Here is a 16,866-nt window from a genome sequence, read left to right as displayed (position 1 = left end):
TTGCACAGTTTGACTCCTCCCAACGCTGGCCCTGACTATAACTAGGGCTTATTTTTAGGGAAACAGGGTGTTCATGAACCCTCTGCAGGTCTTTGAGTTGCCTTCATAACAACATAGAGAAGGGACTAGAAACAAATAACAGAAGAAGCAGAAGCAAAGAAAATACAACTGAAAAAAAAAACAGAGCAGAAAGTCTAAAAATGTAAACACAAAATTAGTGCAGAGAGTACATAAGTAGATATCTCTTACTGGATAGAGCTGGAGGAAACACATCCTGAGGAACATCGGGGTCTTCTTGTTTACAGTCCTGTGGGAGAAGAGGACGGGAACCTCTCTCTGGTGTTGTCCTCTTACTGGATAGACCTGGAGGAGACACATACAGGGACTGAATTCATTCCTTACATACAGATAATTATAGGCCGTGTGTATTTAGTCCTGTCTATTACCTGGTGATGTGAGGGGCTGGGAATCCTCCATCATGCCGTCCTTGTACAGATCTTTGTGTCCTTCTAAATACTCCCACTCCTCCATGGAGAAATAGACGGTGACGTCCTGACACCTTATAGGAACCTGACACATACAATGATACCGTCATCCCCGATCCCTTCATAGCGTTACTGTATAATGTCCCAGCATTCCCAGCAGTGTCACCTCTCCAGTCAGCAGCTCAATCATCTTGTAGGTGAGTTCTAGGATCTTCTGGTCATTGATGTCCTCATGTATCAGGGGGTGAGGTGGAGGCCCCGTAATTGGGCTCAGGGGTCTTCCCCATCCCTCAGACACAGGGGTCTGACAGCGCTCACTAGAGGTCTTCTTCACTACTGTGTAATCCTGGTTATGGAGAGACACAGTAATAAATCTCACTACAGACATTTCCAGAGTCCTCACCTCTCAAGTTCTGTCCATCTGTTATTCCCATAGATAAGAATGATGTAATGTGACGTCATCAGAATCTCTCACCTCTCCAGTAAGCCGGAAGAGGATCTCTAGGGTGAGGTGTAATATCCTCTGCGCCATCTTGTCCCTGTCCACATCCATCCTTGATGGGTCAATTAGGAGAATTCTCTTATATAGAAGATCTCCACTGAGAGGATCCGATATTGTAGGGAACTAAATGGGGAGAAGATGACGATGTGACACAGGGCCAGATTAAGGTTGGTGGGGGCCCAATAATGTTAACATTTTTAGCCATAACAGTAGAGCACGAACTGTAGCATTAAGATATAAATACAGCACCTCAGTCTCACATTCCCCCTTCTCAGCATACTGTGCCCTCCATACTGTGCCCTCACACTGGCCACCATGCTGCCCCTTCTCTATACTGCCTACCTCCTTCACTATATAGTTACTATACTATACCTCTGTCTCACATTCCCCCCTCCTCAGCATACTGTGCCCTCCATACTGTGCCCTCACACTGGCCACCATGCTGCCCCTTTTCTATACTGCCTACCTCCTTCACTATATAGTCACTATACTATACCTCTGTCTCACATTCCCACTCCTCAACATACTGTGCCCTCACACTAGCCACCATGCTGCCCCTTCTCTATACTGCCTGTCTCCTTCACGATCCAGTCACTATACTGCACCTCAGTCTTGCATTCCCCTCCTCAGCATACTGTGTCCTCCATACTGTGCCCTCACACTGGCCACCATACGGCCCCGTCTCTACACTGCACCTCAGTCTCACATTCCCCCTCCTCAGCATACTGTGTCCTCACACTGGCCACTATGCTGCCCCTTCTCTATACTGCCTACCTGCTCCATTATCCAGTCACTATACTGTACCTCCGTCTCACATTCCCACTCCTCAGCATACTGTACCCTCCATACTGTGACCTCACACTGGCCACCATGCTGCCCCTTCTCTTTACTGCTTATTCCCCCCCAGTATCCAGTCTCTATACTATGCCCCTCACACTTTTCTTTCCCAATACTGTCCACTTACAATTTTCTCCTACCATACTGCTGCCTCACACTTTCCAATGGTGCCCCCCTGATTGCTGTGCAGGGGCAAATATGCCGCATGCCCCCTAAAGGTACGCCCCTGTACAGTGTACAGGAGAATACATGACTGGTACACGCAGGGCCGGCTCCAGGTTTTTGTGGGCCCTGGGCGAAAGAGTTTCAGTGGGCCCCATCCACACATAGACATGCACAGATACATACACATACAGGCATACGTACACATATATATTTAAAGAGAAATTCACAAAAACACATATAAAACAGACATAAATCTAGACACAGTCATATACACTGACATACATAGATACACATCATACATGCACACACAGACAAATTTTTAAATTTTTATATATATTTCTCATATTGGGAAGCCGGCAACAGCCTCATTCACCTCCCCGCTTGTCTCCATCCAGCTCCGCCTGGGCATGTGTCTGTGCCACGTTGATTGGTGGCAGTCACTAACAGACATGGCCGCACATAGAGCACACTAACACTGTATATACATTACAAGAGAGGCTGGGGACATACACATTACTGGGGGGCATACATATTACTGAGGAAAGGGGTATATATCAATGGGGGGCATACAGCTCTAGAGGGGGGCAGTGGCTCTGAGGTGGGGGGGACAAACAGCTCTGAGGTGGGGGGGGTGACATGCAGCTCTGGGGGTATACAGTTCTGGGGTGGAGGGGACATACAACTCTGGGGGAATAGTAGTATGCAGCCCCCATATTCCTCCATATAGTGTTATGAAGCTCCCATAGTCCTCCATATAGTATTATGCAGCCCCAAATGTAGCACTATGTAGCCCCCATATTGCATTATGCAGCCCCCATATGGCACTATGCAGCCCCCATATGGCACTATGCAGCCCCCATATTACATTAAGCAGTCCCCATATAGTACAATGCAGACCTATATAGCAGTAGGAACCTTCATGTCGTATACAGCCCCCATATAGCACAATGCAGACCCATATAGCATTAGGCACCCTCATGTAGTACACAGCCCCTATATAGCACAGTGCAGAGCCAGATAGCATTAGGCATCCTCACACAGTACACAGCCCCTATACAGCACAGAGCAGACCAGATAATATTAAGCACCTTCACGTAGTACACAGCCCCTATATAGCACAGTGCAGAGACAGATAGTATTAGGCATCCTCATGTAGTATACAGCCCCTATATAGCACAGTGCAGAGCTAGATAGCATTAGTCACCCTCATATAGTATACAGCCAGTATATAGCACAGTGCAGACCCAGATAGTGTTAGGCATCCTCACGTAGTATACAGCCAGTATATAGCACAGTACAAACCCAGATAGTGTTTGGCATCCTCACATAGTACCGGGTTTACTGTGATACAGACACCAGATGTTATACAATATACATATTATTATACACCATCTGATGTGTGTACACAGTATATCACACTGCTCTGTACACTGTATGTGGTATACCATGTACACAGTATATCACAATGCTCTGTACACTGGATGTGGTATACGATGTACACCGTATATCACACTGCTCTATACACTGGATGTGGTATACCATGTACACAGTATATCACACTGCTCTATACACTGGATGTGGTATACCATGTACACAGTATATCACAATGCTCTGTACACTGGATGTGGTATACGATGTACACCGTATATCACACTGCTCTATACACTGGATGTGGTATACCATGTACACAGATATACAATGTCCTGCACTGATCACACCTGGGCCTACAGCACCTCACATATCCTATATGTAATATGGGCCATATAGTGTAATGTGTGCTGCAGGCTCAGATGTGATGTTTGTGCTGGAGCTCAGTGTGAGTTATTGCAGGGGAGGGATGAGGCTGATGACCCGGCACTGACAGCCCGACCTGATCTGCAGCAGTTCACACTCCTGCAATAACTCACACTGATCCCGGGCAGAGCTGCTGCTGACACTATGGAATCCCGTCCTGCTCCCTCCTCACTGCAACCTCCTGCCCGGCACCATGATGAATGACGTCACACTCACCGTCATTCACTGAGTCCTCTGCTCCGGTCCTCCCACAAGCTCCTCTACGGCACGAAGAAGCAGCAGCAGGCGCGCGGTGACGTCATCCTTGCAGACGCAGCCCACACAGCGTGCAGTGGGCGTGTCTGCAGCACAGTGACGGCCGGGATTGAAAATCTTTAAAGGTACAGTGCGGTCCTCAACACTGCGGCGTTAATAAAATGGTGGCCGCACTGATAGTGGTGGCGGCCCCCTCAGAAGCTCTTGTGGTGGGGGCCCCAGGGCTGGAGCCCCGCCTATAATCCGTCCCTGATGTGACATCATAAAGAATCCTGTACAGTATTATAATTACAGGAGACTTTATATCTGATCACTGGCCGCAGAAATAACGCTAACATATATGGCATGAAGGAGGTGTGCCGCCCCTGCAGCGGATCGAACTGCTCGGATCTAGGGGTTGGTGATTACTCGTGGCTCGCGGGTCTCCTGACCCAGGGACCGGGCCACACTCAAATGTGAAAGGGGGATATTTACAGGGCATTAGTATAGTTTATGATGCCACCCATGGTTTACGGTAATTGGGAGTAGCACCGCTGCCGTTGGGAGTACCCGGGTGATGGAATGGGGCAGCAAGGTGACGTTGCCCTCCACGGGTAGGGGGGTAGGCCCTGGGACTCTGGATAGTGGTTATGGGGGTGCAGTGCGGGGGTCAGTCAGGTACTCATTCAGCAATGAAGCTGATGCTGACAACAGGGTAAACCAAGTCTCTGACTGCCGTTGCCTCTCGGGGGGAGCATGTCCGGGTCCCGTCCCCTGCAGCACTGCCTGGTGGTCCGTGACCTGGCTCCTGGCACAAATTTAGAGTGTCCGTTGTGGCCCGTTAGCTTGGCGCTTGCCGGGCCCCACTCCCCACTGTGGCTAAGTGAGGGAGCCTGCTCTCAGGGGCTCACGCTTTGGATTTTAGTGGGCCGCTTACTAGGAAAGCCCTATGTCCCTCGTTGCGCTAGTAACCCCGATCTCTGAGCTGGGTGGGAACAGTCCATAAAGGCCCCGTTCTCCTCAGGTTAATTGCCGGGTTGCCTGACGCTTCTCCTTGACCTAGGGTCCGTGTACCTCGCCGTGCCTTCGGTCCCGGACCAGTGATAAGACCAGGCTGCTGGCCGTCCTCCTCGACGGGTTCTAGGCACCTAGCCTTAATCCCTTGCGACCGGGGGTCCTACTCCTCTAGGTCCAGACCACCGTCTGCGACCCAGTCTGCTTTTTCCCTGGGAGCTCCAACTCCCAGCTTCCTCAGAGCTCCTCACAGCTCGAGGGTTACTACTCGACTGAACTGACACCTCCCTGCTTGACCCCTAGGTGGGCGGCCCTATTCCTGCTTAAGCAGTCCACTGGTGTGCCTGACAGGTGTGGTGCAAGATGTATGTAGGATTTGTGAATGCTGGTGGAGGCAGTACTGCAGGTTAGGTTCCCAGAACCATGGGGGTTGAATACTGCACGGGAGGGCAGTTTGTGCAATACCCTGTGACGACCCGAATAGTCCAGGGCGTTACAAAGACAGTTCCTGGTTTTGGGCTGCAGAAACTGAAATGAAGATTCTTGATCCAATAATATTAAGAAGCAGCTTTTACTTTACATGTATGGCTCGTGACACTTTTATACTATTCATCTGTTTGCTTGTTTTTGGGGTTTTTTTGTATGTTTGCAGGTTTTTAGCTTTCCAGATTTTTTTGTCTGATTTTTAAACTGCAATTTTTTTTTAAATATTTCCAAACTTTCTGCATAATAATGACACTGAAAAAGACGTGGGTGTGTGGGTGGACGAGAAAACCAACCAGTGCCAGGAAGCTGATGCCAAGGCAGATAACATAATAGGATGCAATGAACAAGTCACTAGTGCGGCCACACTTACAATATTCTGTACAATTTTGGCTCCAGTGAATGAAGAGGACACAACTGAACTAGAGCGGGTGCAGAGAAGAGCGACCATTAGGCCATGTGCGCACATATGTGCGTTCTGCACCGCAGCGTAAAGTCACTGCTTGTGCGATTCCGAACGCAGCTGAAAAGCTGCGTTCTGAAAGTTTGGTGTCTGCAGATTTCCTGCAGAATTCGTGTGTTCTGGATGCTGCCTCTCCCATAGACAGAGTGGAGAAAGCATCCAGAACGCACAAAACAATTGACATGTTACTTTTTAGAACGCAGCGTTTTGACAGCATGCAAATCACTCTGTTCTAAAAAGCAATGTGCGGATGGAATTTGCACAATCTACATAGATTGTGCTGTGGACGCAGGACGCATGCTTTTACGCTGCGGTGCAGAACGCAGCGTAAAAGCATGTATTTACGCAACGTGCGCACATGTCCTTAAAGGAATGGAAGGACTGCACTAGGAAGACAGGTTAGCAAGCCTGGGGTTATTCATTCTGGAAACACATAGTCTATGGGGCGATTTTATTACAATGTACAAGTATATCAGGGGCATTACTGAGATATTTCTAATGAGCTTTTTACAACTGAGGCCTGCAATGATGACAAGGAGGTTCAGTCATAATCACAGATGGGGATTCTTTACTGTAAGAGCAGTGAGAATATGGAACTCTCTGACACATGATGTGATAAATGTTGATAGACTACAAAAATTCAAGGCGGGCTTGGATGCCTTCCGTAAAAAGTATATTATGGCAGGTTATCAGGACTAGATTTTGTGATGGGACATTGATCCAGGGAACTAGTCTGATATTTTTAGAGTCATGAAGGAATTATGCCCTTTGTAAAGGTATTCACACCCCCGGAACGTTTCCACTTATTTTAGCGTCATACCCACAAATGTATATGCATTTTGTGATTTTATGTGATATACAAGCATTAAGTAACAAGTATTTGTGAAGTGTAAAGGAAATGATAGATGTTCTTCTAAATATTTAAAAATATAAATCTGAATATTGTGACGTGCATTTGTATTAAGACCCTTGTAGTATGATGCCCCTGAGTGACCAATTGCCTCCAGAAGTCACATAATTAGTAAATTGAGTCACCTGTATCATTTATTCTCAGTATAACTACAGCTGTTTTGTGAAGGTTTCACAAGTTTTGTTTCAGAACATTAGGGATCAAATAGCATCTTTAAAACCAAGGAACCCACCAGACAGGTCAGGGATAAAGTTGTGGAGATAAGTAAAGCAGGGCTCAGTTATAAAAAAAAATAGCCAAAGCTCTGAACATCTCACTAAGCACTTTTCAATCCATCATCCAAAAATAGCAGGAGTATAGTGTGGAGACCCGAGGGTCAATGGGTACGGTCATCCGCTGGCCTGGCTGTCTTCAGAAAGACCACTCTGACCAGGGCTCATCCCACTGAACGCCCGCACTTCTTCCTTGTGGTCAGGACACTACTCAGACAACACAGAGTGAGGGAACCACACCTTAGTAGGGCGTTATTGGTTCACCAACAGGAAAAATCATATTGTACATTTCCAGAAAGATCACAAGATGGTACAAGCGACAGAGTCTCTCCCATCCGTTGGCTCGCGAGAGATTAAAATCTTTGCGACTTCGGGGCTTCCTGGGCTAACTATCCCAGTCAGCAGCGCCTCGCTTTTGATGAGCACCCACTGAGAGGAGATAGCGGCAAGGTTAGAAAGATGACTAAGCACAGCAAGATATGTAGCCAGACAACTGAATTGTCCTCACCTGGGTTCTCCAGGCACAATTGTGGGCTCAGCATTGAGCAGTGAAGCAGATCTGTGATCTTCCAGCTAAAAATGTGGATTTTAGGCTGAAGTCCTGCAAAATGAATGTGGAAAGAGGAGCAAAGCCCTTTTTATACCCCTCAGTTCTCATTTCAGAGTACTGTATCTTACAGGATTGGTGGGAGATGGCTGTTCTCTCATTGGTTCAATTAAATTCGACTGCATAATATTCCTCTAATTGACATAGTCAAACAGGCTGAGGCAATTAACATTTAACACACAATATGGCTCTGGTCAGTCTGACATGAAACAAGGGCTAACTTCTCTTGATTTGCCAATCAAAAGCACAATATGTCTGGCCTAATTAAGAACAGTTCACCCCTCACACAAATCTCCAGATACTTGTTTGTCACATATAGCACAACTGCAAAACTACAAACACATGGCCGTCCACCTAAACTGACATCCCAAGCAAGAAGAGCACTATTATAGAGAAGCAGCCAAGAGGCCCGTGGAAAAGCAGGAGCGATCCAGAGCTCATGGGGAGAATCTGTCCACAGGACAACTATAAGTCATAAACTCCACAAATTTAGCCTTTATGGAAGAGTGGACATTTTTAAAAGCAAAACATAAGAATTGAAAATTTCTTCACAGACGCCTTCTTCCAATTTACCTGAGATAGAGCTGTTTTATAGAGTAGAAAGGGCAAAAATGTCACCTGTAGATGTGCAAAGCTGGTAGACAAATCCCCCAAGAGACTGGCAGCAGTAATTGCAGTGAAAGGAGGTCCTGCAAAGTATTCACTCAGGGGGATGAATACTAATGCACATCACAATTTTCAGAGTTATATTTCTTAAAATGTTTAGAAATCCCTGTATAATTTCCTTTATACTTTACAAGAATAAACTTACTACTTTGTGCTGTTATCACATAAAACTCCAATAAAATCCATTTGTTTGTGGCTGTAATGTGAAAAAATGTGGAAAAGTTCACCGGGTATGAATAGTTTTTCAAGGAACGGTATGTCTAACTTCAACCTAAAAACTAGGAAATTTTGTCAGAAATGTTCTCTAGTCCACACCCGGATATTTTATGTAGACCAAATATTTTGGTGCAAACTTGTCGCCATTTAGGAAAACATGAGGCTTTTTGCACTAAAAAGTCACAAACACAGGTCAAAGGAAAAATTACAAAGCCTTTCTATTGTGCGCAAACCTCATTATCTACTTGGACCAATATAAAGAATTTGGAACAAAAAAACATTAATTAATACGAGAAGATAAAAAAAGTGACTTAGAAAACACCACAATTGATGAGTTGGATGTAAGTTTTGTGGTGCGGAGCCCGTTATACCGGCAGACGGGATGTGACCGGAGGCAGAAATATTCAGGGAAGGGAGAGATTTTACACTTTGTACATAAATCCTCTCCTCCCGGGATGTAACGGCCTCTAATGCCGGGATCACACAACCGGATAAAGAATCATCACAGCTTCATCCAGAAAACTAGGACAAGTCTTTTCTTATTTGTCATCCATATACAATCCGGTATTTACTGCCGCTATTAATAATTTACAAGACCATTTACAGCTTCCTCCATTACAGAACTGCAATGTACCCGTAACACAATGTCCGCTGTATGGTGGAGCTGGTGGGAATCTGATGGTTTGTGCAGACACAGACCTGAATGGACGAGTCTCCTCCGATTTACGGAAGGCACTAGAGGATGCTGGGATTATTCTCACACGCAGATTCAGTCAGTGAGAAAGAAAATCCCCATCTGCACTGCCACATCCAATAACAATGGTCTGAGGGCGAGACGTTGTGTTATTTTATGGACAGCACTGAAAATACAGTAGTGTGAACGAGGACTAAAAGGAATCATCAAAGCTCTTATCTCTCCTAATCCTGCCATCCCCACCGCTCTCATTACACAAGTATAAGGCTATGTGTGCACGTTGTGTATTTACATGCAGTTACGCTGCGATCTACACCGCAGCGTAACTGCATGCGTCCTGCGTCCCCAGCATAATCTATGAAGATTATGCAGGAGCCGTGCGCACGTGGCGTATTAGAGAGCAGCGCTTCGGCTGCTGCCCAAAGCGCGCGTTCTAAGAAGTGACATGTCACTTCTTTTGTGCGTATTGGTTGTAATGTCGGTCTCTCTCTCTCTGTCTGTCGATCTCTGTGTCTCCCTGTCGGACGGTCTCTCTCTCTCTGTCGGTCTATCCCTCTCCCCCCTCTCTCATACTCACCGATCAGCTGCACGGCTGTCCCATTGCTCCGGCAGCTTCTCCTGCTTTTGAATATGCCGGCCGTCCATTATTCAATCTCGTATTCCCTGCTTTCCCTGCCCACCGGCGCCTATGATTGGTTGCAGTCAGACACGCCCCCATGCTGAGTGACAGCTGTCTCACTGCAACCAATCACAGCCGCCGGTGGGCGAGTCTATGTAGTGCACTAAAATAAATAAATAAATAAATAATTAAAAAAAAACGGCGTGCGGTCCCCCCCCATTTTAATACCAGCCAGGGTAAAGCCACACGGCTGAAGGCTGGTATTCTCAGGATGGTGAGCCCCACGTTATGGGGCGCCCCCCAGCCTAAAAATATCAGCCAGCAGCCGCCCGGAATTGCCGCATGGATTAGATGCGACAGTCCCGGGACTGTACCCGGCTCATCCAGAACTGCCCTGGTGCGGTGGCAATCTGGGTAATAAGGAGTTAATGGCAGCAGCCCATAGCTGCCACTAAGTCCTAGTTAATCGTTGCAGGCGTCTATGAGACACCCCCAATGATTAACCTTTTGAAAGTAAATAAACACATACACCCAAAAAATCCTTTATTTGAAATAAAAGACAAAAAACACCCTCTTTCACCACTTTATTAAAATCCCCAAATACCCCTCCAGGTCCGGCGTAATCCACGAGGTCCCGCGACACATCCAGCTCTGCTACATGAAGCGGACAGGAGCGGCAGTACAACACCGCCGCTCCTGTCCGCTCCATGTAGAAACTGAAGTGAGTCGCGCTTTCAGCGGGGACGTCACTCAGGTAATGCCGGTGTGTGTACGGTGATGATGAGGGCTGTAGTGTCGGGATGTGTGCGGGGATGTCGGAGGTAATGTCAGGATGTGTGCGGGGATGTCGGAGGTAATGTCGGGATCTGTGCGGGGATGTAGGTGGTAATGTCGAGATGTGTGCGGTGATGTGGGCGGTAATGTCGGGATGTGTGCGGTGATGTTGGTGGTAATGTCGGGATGTGTGCGGGGATGTAGGCGGTAATGTCGAGATGTGTGCGGGGATGTAGGCGGTAATGTCGAGATGTGTGCGGGGACGTCATTCAGGTTACCCGCGGCCACAGGTCTCAGGTAACCTGAGTGACGGCACCGGTGATCGCGTGGCTCACTGCAGTCACTCAGATTTGCGGTCACAGGTGAGTCCTTCACGTGTGACCGCAAATCAAGCCGCGGCCCACAGACAGAGCTGCGCGATCACAATGAAGTCGGGTGAAGTTCACCCGGGTTCATTCTGATCGCGCGGCTGTCTCGCGCAGCCATCCATGTGCTCTTTTTGACATTCCAGTCCCAGTCGGCTCTGCTGCAAGTCTATGGGGATGCAGCAGAGCCGAGTGGGACCGCACTGTCAAAAATGTGCGCTCTGGATGCTTTTCCCATGGCAGAGCAAGCATCCAGAACGCATCAATTCTGCAGGAATGTGCGCACGTTGCATTCTGCTGAATGCGTCTCAGAACGCAGCTTTTCGGCTGCGTTCTGAGATGCACATGCAGTGACTATTTTACGCTGCGTAATAGAACGCAACGTGCGCACATAGCCTAACACATATAATACTGGAGGATAAAACAAGACTGAGCACAAGACCTTCACAGCCGTCTACACATCATAGGGAGATTTCATGGCACCTTCTCTCCATCTACCTGATGATCCTGAGGAACATCGGGATCTTCTTGTTTACAGTCCTGTGGGAGAAGAGGACGGGGACATCTCTCTGGTGTTGTCCTCTTACTGGATAGAACTGGAGGAGACACATACAGGGACTGAATTCATTCCTTACATACAGATAATTATAGGCCGTGTGTATTTAGTCCTGTCTATTACCTGGTGATGTGAGGGGCTGGGAAACCTCCATCATGACGTCCTTGTACAGAGCTTTGTGTCCTTCTAAATACTCCCACTCCTCCATGGAGAAATAGACGGTGACGTCCTGACACCTTATAGGAACCTGTCACATACAATGATACCGTCACCCCCGATCCCTTCATAGCGTTACTGTATAATGTCCCAGCATTCCCAGCAGTGTCACCTCTCCAGTCAGCAGCTCAATCATCTTGTAGGTGAGTTCTAGGATCTTCTGGTCATTGATGTCCTCATGTATCGGGGGGTGAGGTGGAGGCCCCGTGATTGGGCTCAGGGGCCTTCCCCATCCCTCAGACACAGGGGCCTGACAGCGCTCACTAGAGGTCTTCTTCACTACTGTGTAATCCTGGTTATGGAGAGACACAGTAATAAATCTCACTCCAGACATTTCCAGAGTCCTCACCTCTCCAGTTCTGTCCATCTGTTATTCCCATAGATAAGAATGATGTAATGTGACGTCATCAGAATCTCTCACCTCTCCAGTAAGCCGGAAGAGGATCTCTAGGGTGAGGTGGAATATCCTCTCCGCCATCTTGTCCCTGTCCATATCCATCCTTCACGGGGCAATCAGGAGAATTCTCTTCTATAGAAGATCTCCACTGAGAGGATCCGATATTATAAGGACCTGAATGGGGAGAAGATGACGATGTAACATCATAACGAATCCGCTGTAATAATATAATTACTGGAGATAATAAGGGGAAACATATAATGAGTAATAATAATAATAAACATATAAAACATATAACATTCTGGGGGAACATTATACTGTGTGGGGAGAAAGGGTCCGAGGACTGAGGGCAGAATGGGGCCGAGGACCGCTGTCAGAAAGGAACCGGGGACTGAGGGCAGAAAGGGGCCAAGGACCGAGGGCAGAAAGGGATCGAGGACAGAAAGGGGCCGGGGACTGAGGGCAGAAAGGGGCCGGGGACCCAGGGCAGAAAGGGGCCGGGGACCCAGGGCAGAAAGGGGCCGGGGACCGAGGGCAGAAAGGGGCCGGGGACCGAGGGCAGAAAGGGGCCGGGGACCGAGGGCAGAAAGGGGCCGGGGACCGAGGGCAGAAAGGGGCCGGGGACCGAGGGCAGAAAGGGGCCGGGGACCGAGGGCAGAAAGGGGCCGGGGACCGAGGGCAGAAAGGGGCCGGGGACCGAGGGCAGAAAGGGGCCGGGGACCGAGGGCAGAAAGGGGCCGGGGACCGAGGGCAGAAAGGGGCCGGGGACCGAGGGCAGAAAGGGGCCGGGGATCGAGGGCAGAAAGGGGCCGGGGATCGAGGGCAGAAAGGGACGAGAACCGAGGGCAGAAAGGGGCCGAGGACCTAGGGCAGAAAGGGGCTGAGGACTGAGGGCAGAAAGGGTCGAGGACTGAGGGCAGAAATGGGTCGAGGACTGAGGGCAGAAAGGGGACGAGGACGAGGGCAGAAAGGGGCCGAGGACTGAGGGCAGAAAGGGGCCGAGGACTGAGGGCAGAAAGGGGCCGAGGACTGAGGGCAGAAAGGGGCCGAGGACTGAGGGCAGAAAGGGGCCGAGGACTGAGGGCAGAAAGGGGCGAGGACTGAGGGCAGACGGGTCTCCTCACTTCCGGCCTCTCATAGTTGGGGCGTTTGTATCTATCAGAGGAAAAGGAACAAAAACCTCACGATTCATAGAAATCAGCAAGAGAAAAACTCCAAGAAAGTCTCAGAGCTGAAGGGGTTAATGCCGCCTGCCCCAGTAATGGGGAATCTCCACACACCTCCACCTGCAGAGCCGCACACTAGATATATAATACCCTGCACCTACCTCCACCTGCAGAGCCGCACACTAGATATATAATACCCTGCACCTACCTCCACCTGCAGAGCCGCACACTAGATATATAATACCCTGCACCTACCTCCACCTGCAGAGCCGCACACTAGATATAATACCCTGCAGCTACCTCCACCTGCAGAGCCGCACACTAGATATATAATACCCTGCCCCTACCTCCACCTGCAGAGCCGCACACTAGATATATAATACCCTGCACCTACCTCCACCTGCAGAGCCGCACACTAGATATATAATACCCTGCACCTACCTCCACCTGCAGAGCCACACACTAGATATATAATACCCTGCACCTACCTCCACCTGCAGAGCCGCACACTAGATATATAATACCCTGCACCTACCTCCACCTGCAGAGCCGCACACTAGATATATAATACCCTGCACCTACCTCCACCTGCAGAGCCGCACACTAGATATATAATACCCTGCACCTACCTCCTCCTGCAGAGCCGCACACTAGATATAATACCCTGCACCTACCTCCTCCTGCAGAGCCGCACACTAGATATATAATACCCTGCGCCTGCCTCCACCTGCAGAGCCGCACACTAGATATATAATACCCTGCGCCTGCCTCCACCTGCAGAGCCGCACACTAGATATATAATACCCTGCGCCTGCCTCCACCTGCAGAGCCGCACACTAGATATATAATACCCTGCGCCTGCCTCCTCCTGCAGAGCCGCACACTAGATATATAATACCCTGCACCTGCCTCCACCTGCAGAGCCGCACACTAGATATATAATAACCTGCACCTACCTCCACCTGCAGAGCCGCACACTAGATATATAATACCCTGCACCTACCTCCACCTGCAGAGCCGCACACTAGATATATAATACCCTGCACCTACCTCCACCTGCAGAGCCGCACACTAGATATATAATACCCTGCACCTACCTCCACCTGCAGAGCCGCACACTAGATATATAATACCCTGCACCTACCTCCTCCTGCAGAGCCGCACACTAGATATATAATACCCTGCGCCTGCCTCCACCTGCAGAGCCGCACACTAGATATATAATACCCTGCGCCTACCTCCTCCTGCAGAGCCGCACACTAGATATATAATACCCTGCGCCTGCCTCCACCTGCAGAGCCGCACACTAGATATATAATACCCTGCGCCTGCCTCCACCTGCAGAGCCGCACACTAGATATATAATACCCTGCACCTACCTCCTCCTGCAGAGCCGCACACTAGATATATAATACCCTGCACCTACCTCCACCTGCAGAGCCGCACACTAGATATATAATACCCTGCACCTACCTCCACCTGCAGAGCCGCACACTAGATATATAATACCCTGCACCTACCTCCACCTGCAGAGCCGCACACTAGATATATAATACCCTGCACCTACCTCCACCTGCAGAGCCGCACACTAGATATATAATACCCTGCACCTACCTCCTCCTGCAGAGCCGCACACTAGATATATAATACCCTGCACCTACCTCCACCTGCAGAGCCGCACACTAGATATATAATACCCTGCACCTACCTCCTCCTGCAGAGCCGCACACTAGATATATAATACCCTGCACCTACCTCCACCTGCAGAGCCGCACACTAGATATATAATACCCTGCACCTACCTCCACCTGCAGAGCCGCACACTAGATATATAATACCCTGCACCTACCTCCACCTGCAGAGCCGCACACTAGATATATAATACCCTGCACCTACCTCCACCTGCAGAGCCGCACACTAGATATATAATACCCTGCACCTACCTCCACCTGCAGAGCCGCACACTAGATATATAATACCCTGCACCTACCTCCACCTGCAGAGCCGCACACTAGATATATAATACCCTGCACCTACCTCCACCTGCAGAGCCGCACACTAGATATATAATACCCTGCACCTACCTCCACCTGCAGAGCCGCACACTAGATATATAATACCCTGCACCTACCTCCACCTGCAGAGCCACACACAGATATATAATACCCTGCACCTACCTCCACCTGCAGAGCCGCACACTAGATATATAATACCCTGCACCTACCTCCACCTGCAGAGCCGCACACTAGATATATAATACCCTGCACCTACCTCCACCTGCAGAGCCGCACACTAGATATATAATACCCTGCACCTACCTCCACCTGCAGAGCCGCACACTAGATATATAATACCCTGCACCTACCTCCACCTGCAGAGCCGCACACTAGATATATAATACCCTGCACCTACCTCCACCTGCAGAGCCGCACACTAGATATATAATACCCTGCACCTACCTCCACCTGCAGAGCCGCACACTAGATATATAATACCCTGCACCTACCTCCACCTGCAGAGCCGCACACTAGATATATAATACCCTGCACCTACCTCCACCTGCAGAGCCGCACACTAGATATATAATACCCTGCACCTACCTCCACCTGCAGAGCAGCACACTAGATATATAATACCCTGCACCTACCTCCACCTGCAGAGCCGCACACTAGATATATAATACCCTGCAGCTACCTCCACCTGCAGAGCCGCACACTAGATATATAATACCCTGCAGCTACCTCCACCTGCAGAGCCGCACACTAGATATATAATACCCTGCAGCTACCTCCACCTGCAGAGCCGCACACTAGATATATAATACCCTGCAGCTACCTCCACCTGCAGAGCCGCACACTAGATATATAATACCCTGCAGCTACCTCCACCTGCAGAGCCGCACACTAGATATATAATACCCTGCACCTACCTCCACCTGCAGAGCCGCACACTAGATATATAATACCCTGCACCTACCTCCACCTGCAGAGCCGCACACTAGATATATAATACCCTGCACCTACCTCCACCTGCAGAGCCGCACACTAGATATATAATACCCTGCACCTACCTCCACCTGCAGAGCCGCACACTAGATATATAATACCCTGCACCTACCTCCACCTGCAGAGCCGCACACTAGATATATAATACCCTGCACCTACCTCCACCTGCAGAGCCGCACACTAGATATATAATACCCTGCACCTACCTCCACCTGCAGAGCCGCACACTAGATATATAATACCCTGCACCTACCTCCACCTGCAGAGCCGCACACTAGATATATAATACCCTGCACCTACCTCCACCTGCAGAGCCGCACACTTGATATATAATACCCTGCACCTACCTCCACCTGCAGAGCCGCACACTAGATATATAATACCCTGCACCTACCTCCACCTGCAGAGCCGCACACTAGATATATA

At 49.1% G+C, this 16,866-nt stretch overlaps 2 protein-coding genes across 2 annotated transcripts in view; both read right to left on the bottom strand.

The window, feature by feature from the left end:
• Positions 1–566, bottom strand: part of LOC142259316 (uncharacterized) — a 40,085-nt gene extending 39,519 nt beyond the window's left edge. Inside the window, exons 1-2 of the mRNA XM_075331787.1 lie at positions 447–566; positions 250–363 (exon numbers count right to left, since the gene is read on the bottom strand). Coding sequence (XP_075187902.1) covers positions 250–363; positions 447–531 — 199 coding nt within the window. The 5' untranslated portion in view covers positions 532–566. The remainder of the gene's footprint in view (positions 1–249; positions 364–446) is intronic.
• A 40-nt stretch (positions 567–606) lies between these two features.
• LOC142259309 (uncharacterized) lies at positions 607–12,439 on the bottom strand. Its single transcript, XM_075331779.1, has 6 exons — positions 12,294–12,439; positions 11,985–12,164; positions 11,780–11,903; positions 11,599–11,696; positions 961–1,110; positions 607–831 (listed from the first exon to the last, which is right to left on the bottom strand). The coding sequence occupies exons 1-6, from the start codon at positions 12,369–12,371 to the stop codon at positions 607–609; spliced, it is 855 nt and encodes a 284-aa protein (XP_075187894.1). The 5' UTR covers positions 12,372–12,439.
• Positions 12,440–16,866: the final 4,427 nt, after the last annotated feature.

Source organism: Anomaloglossus baeobatrachus (genome assembly GCF_048569485.1).
Source record: "Anomaloglossus baeobatrachus isolate aAnoBae1 chromosome 5 unlocalized genomic scaffold, aAnoBae1.hap1 SUPER_5_unloc_7, whole genome shotgun sequence".
NCBI lineage: Eukaryota > Metazoa > Chordata > Amphibia > Anura > Aromobatidae > Anomaloglossus > Anomaloglossus baeobatrachus.
The sequence above is the reverse complement of the archived record's forward strand: the minus strand, read 5'-3'. Positions and strand labels throughout refer to the sequence as shown.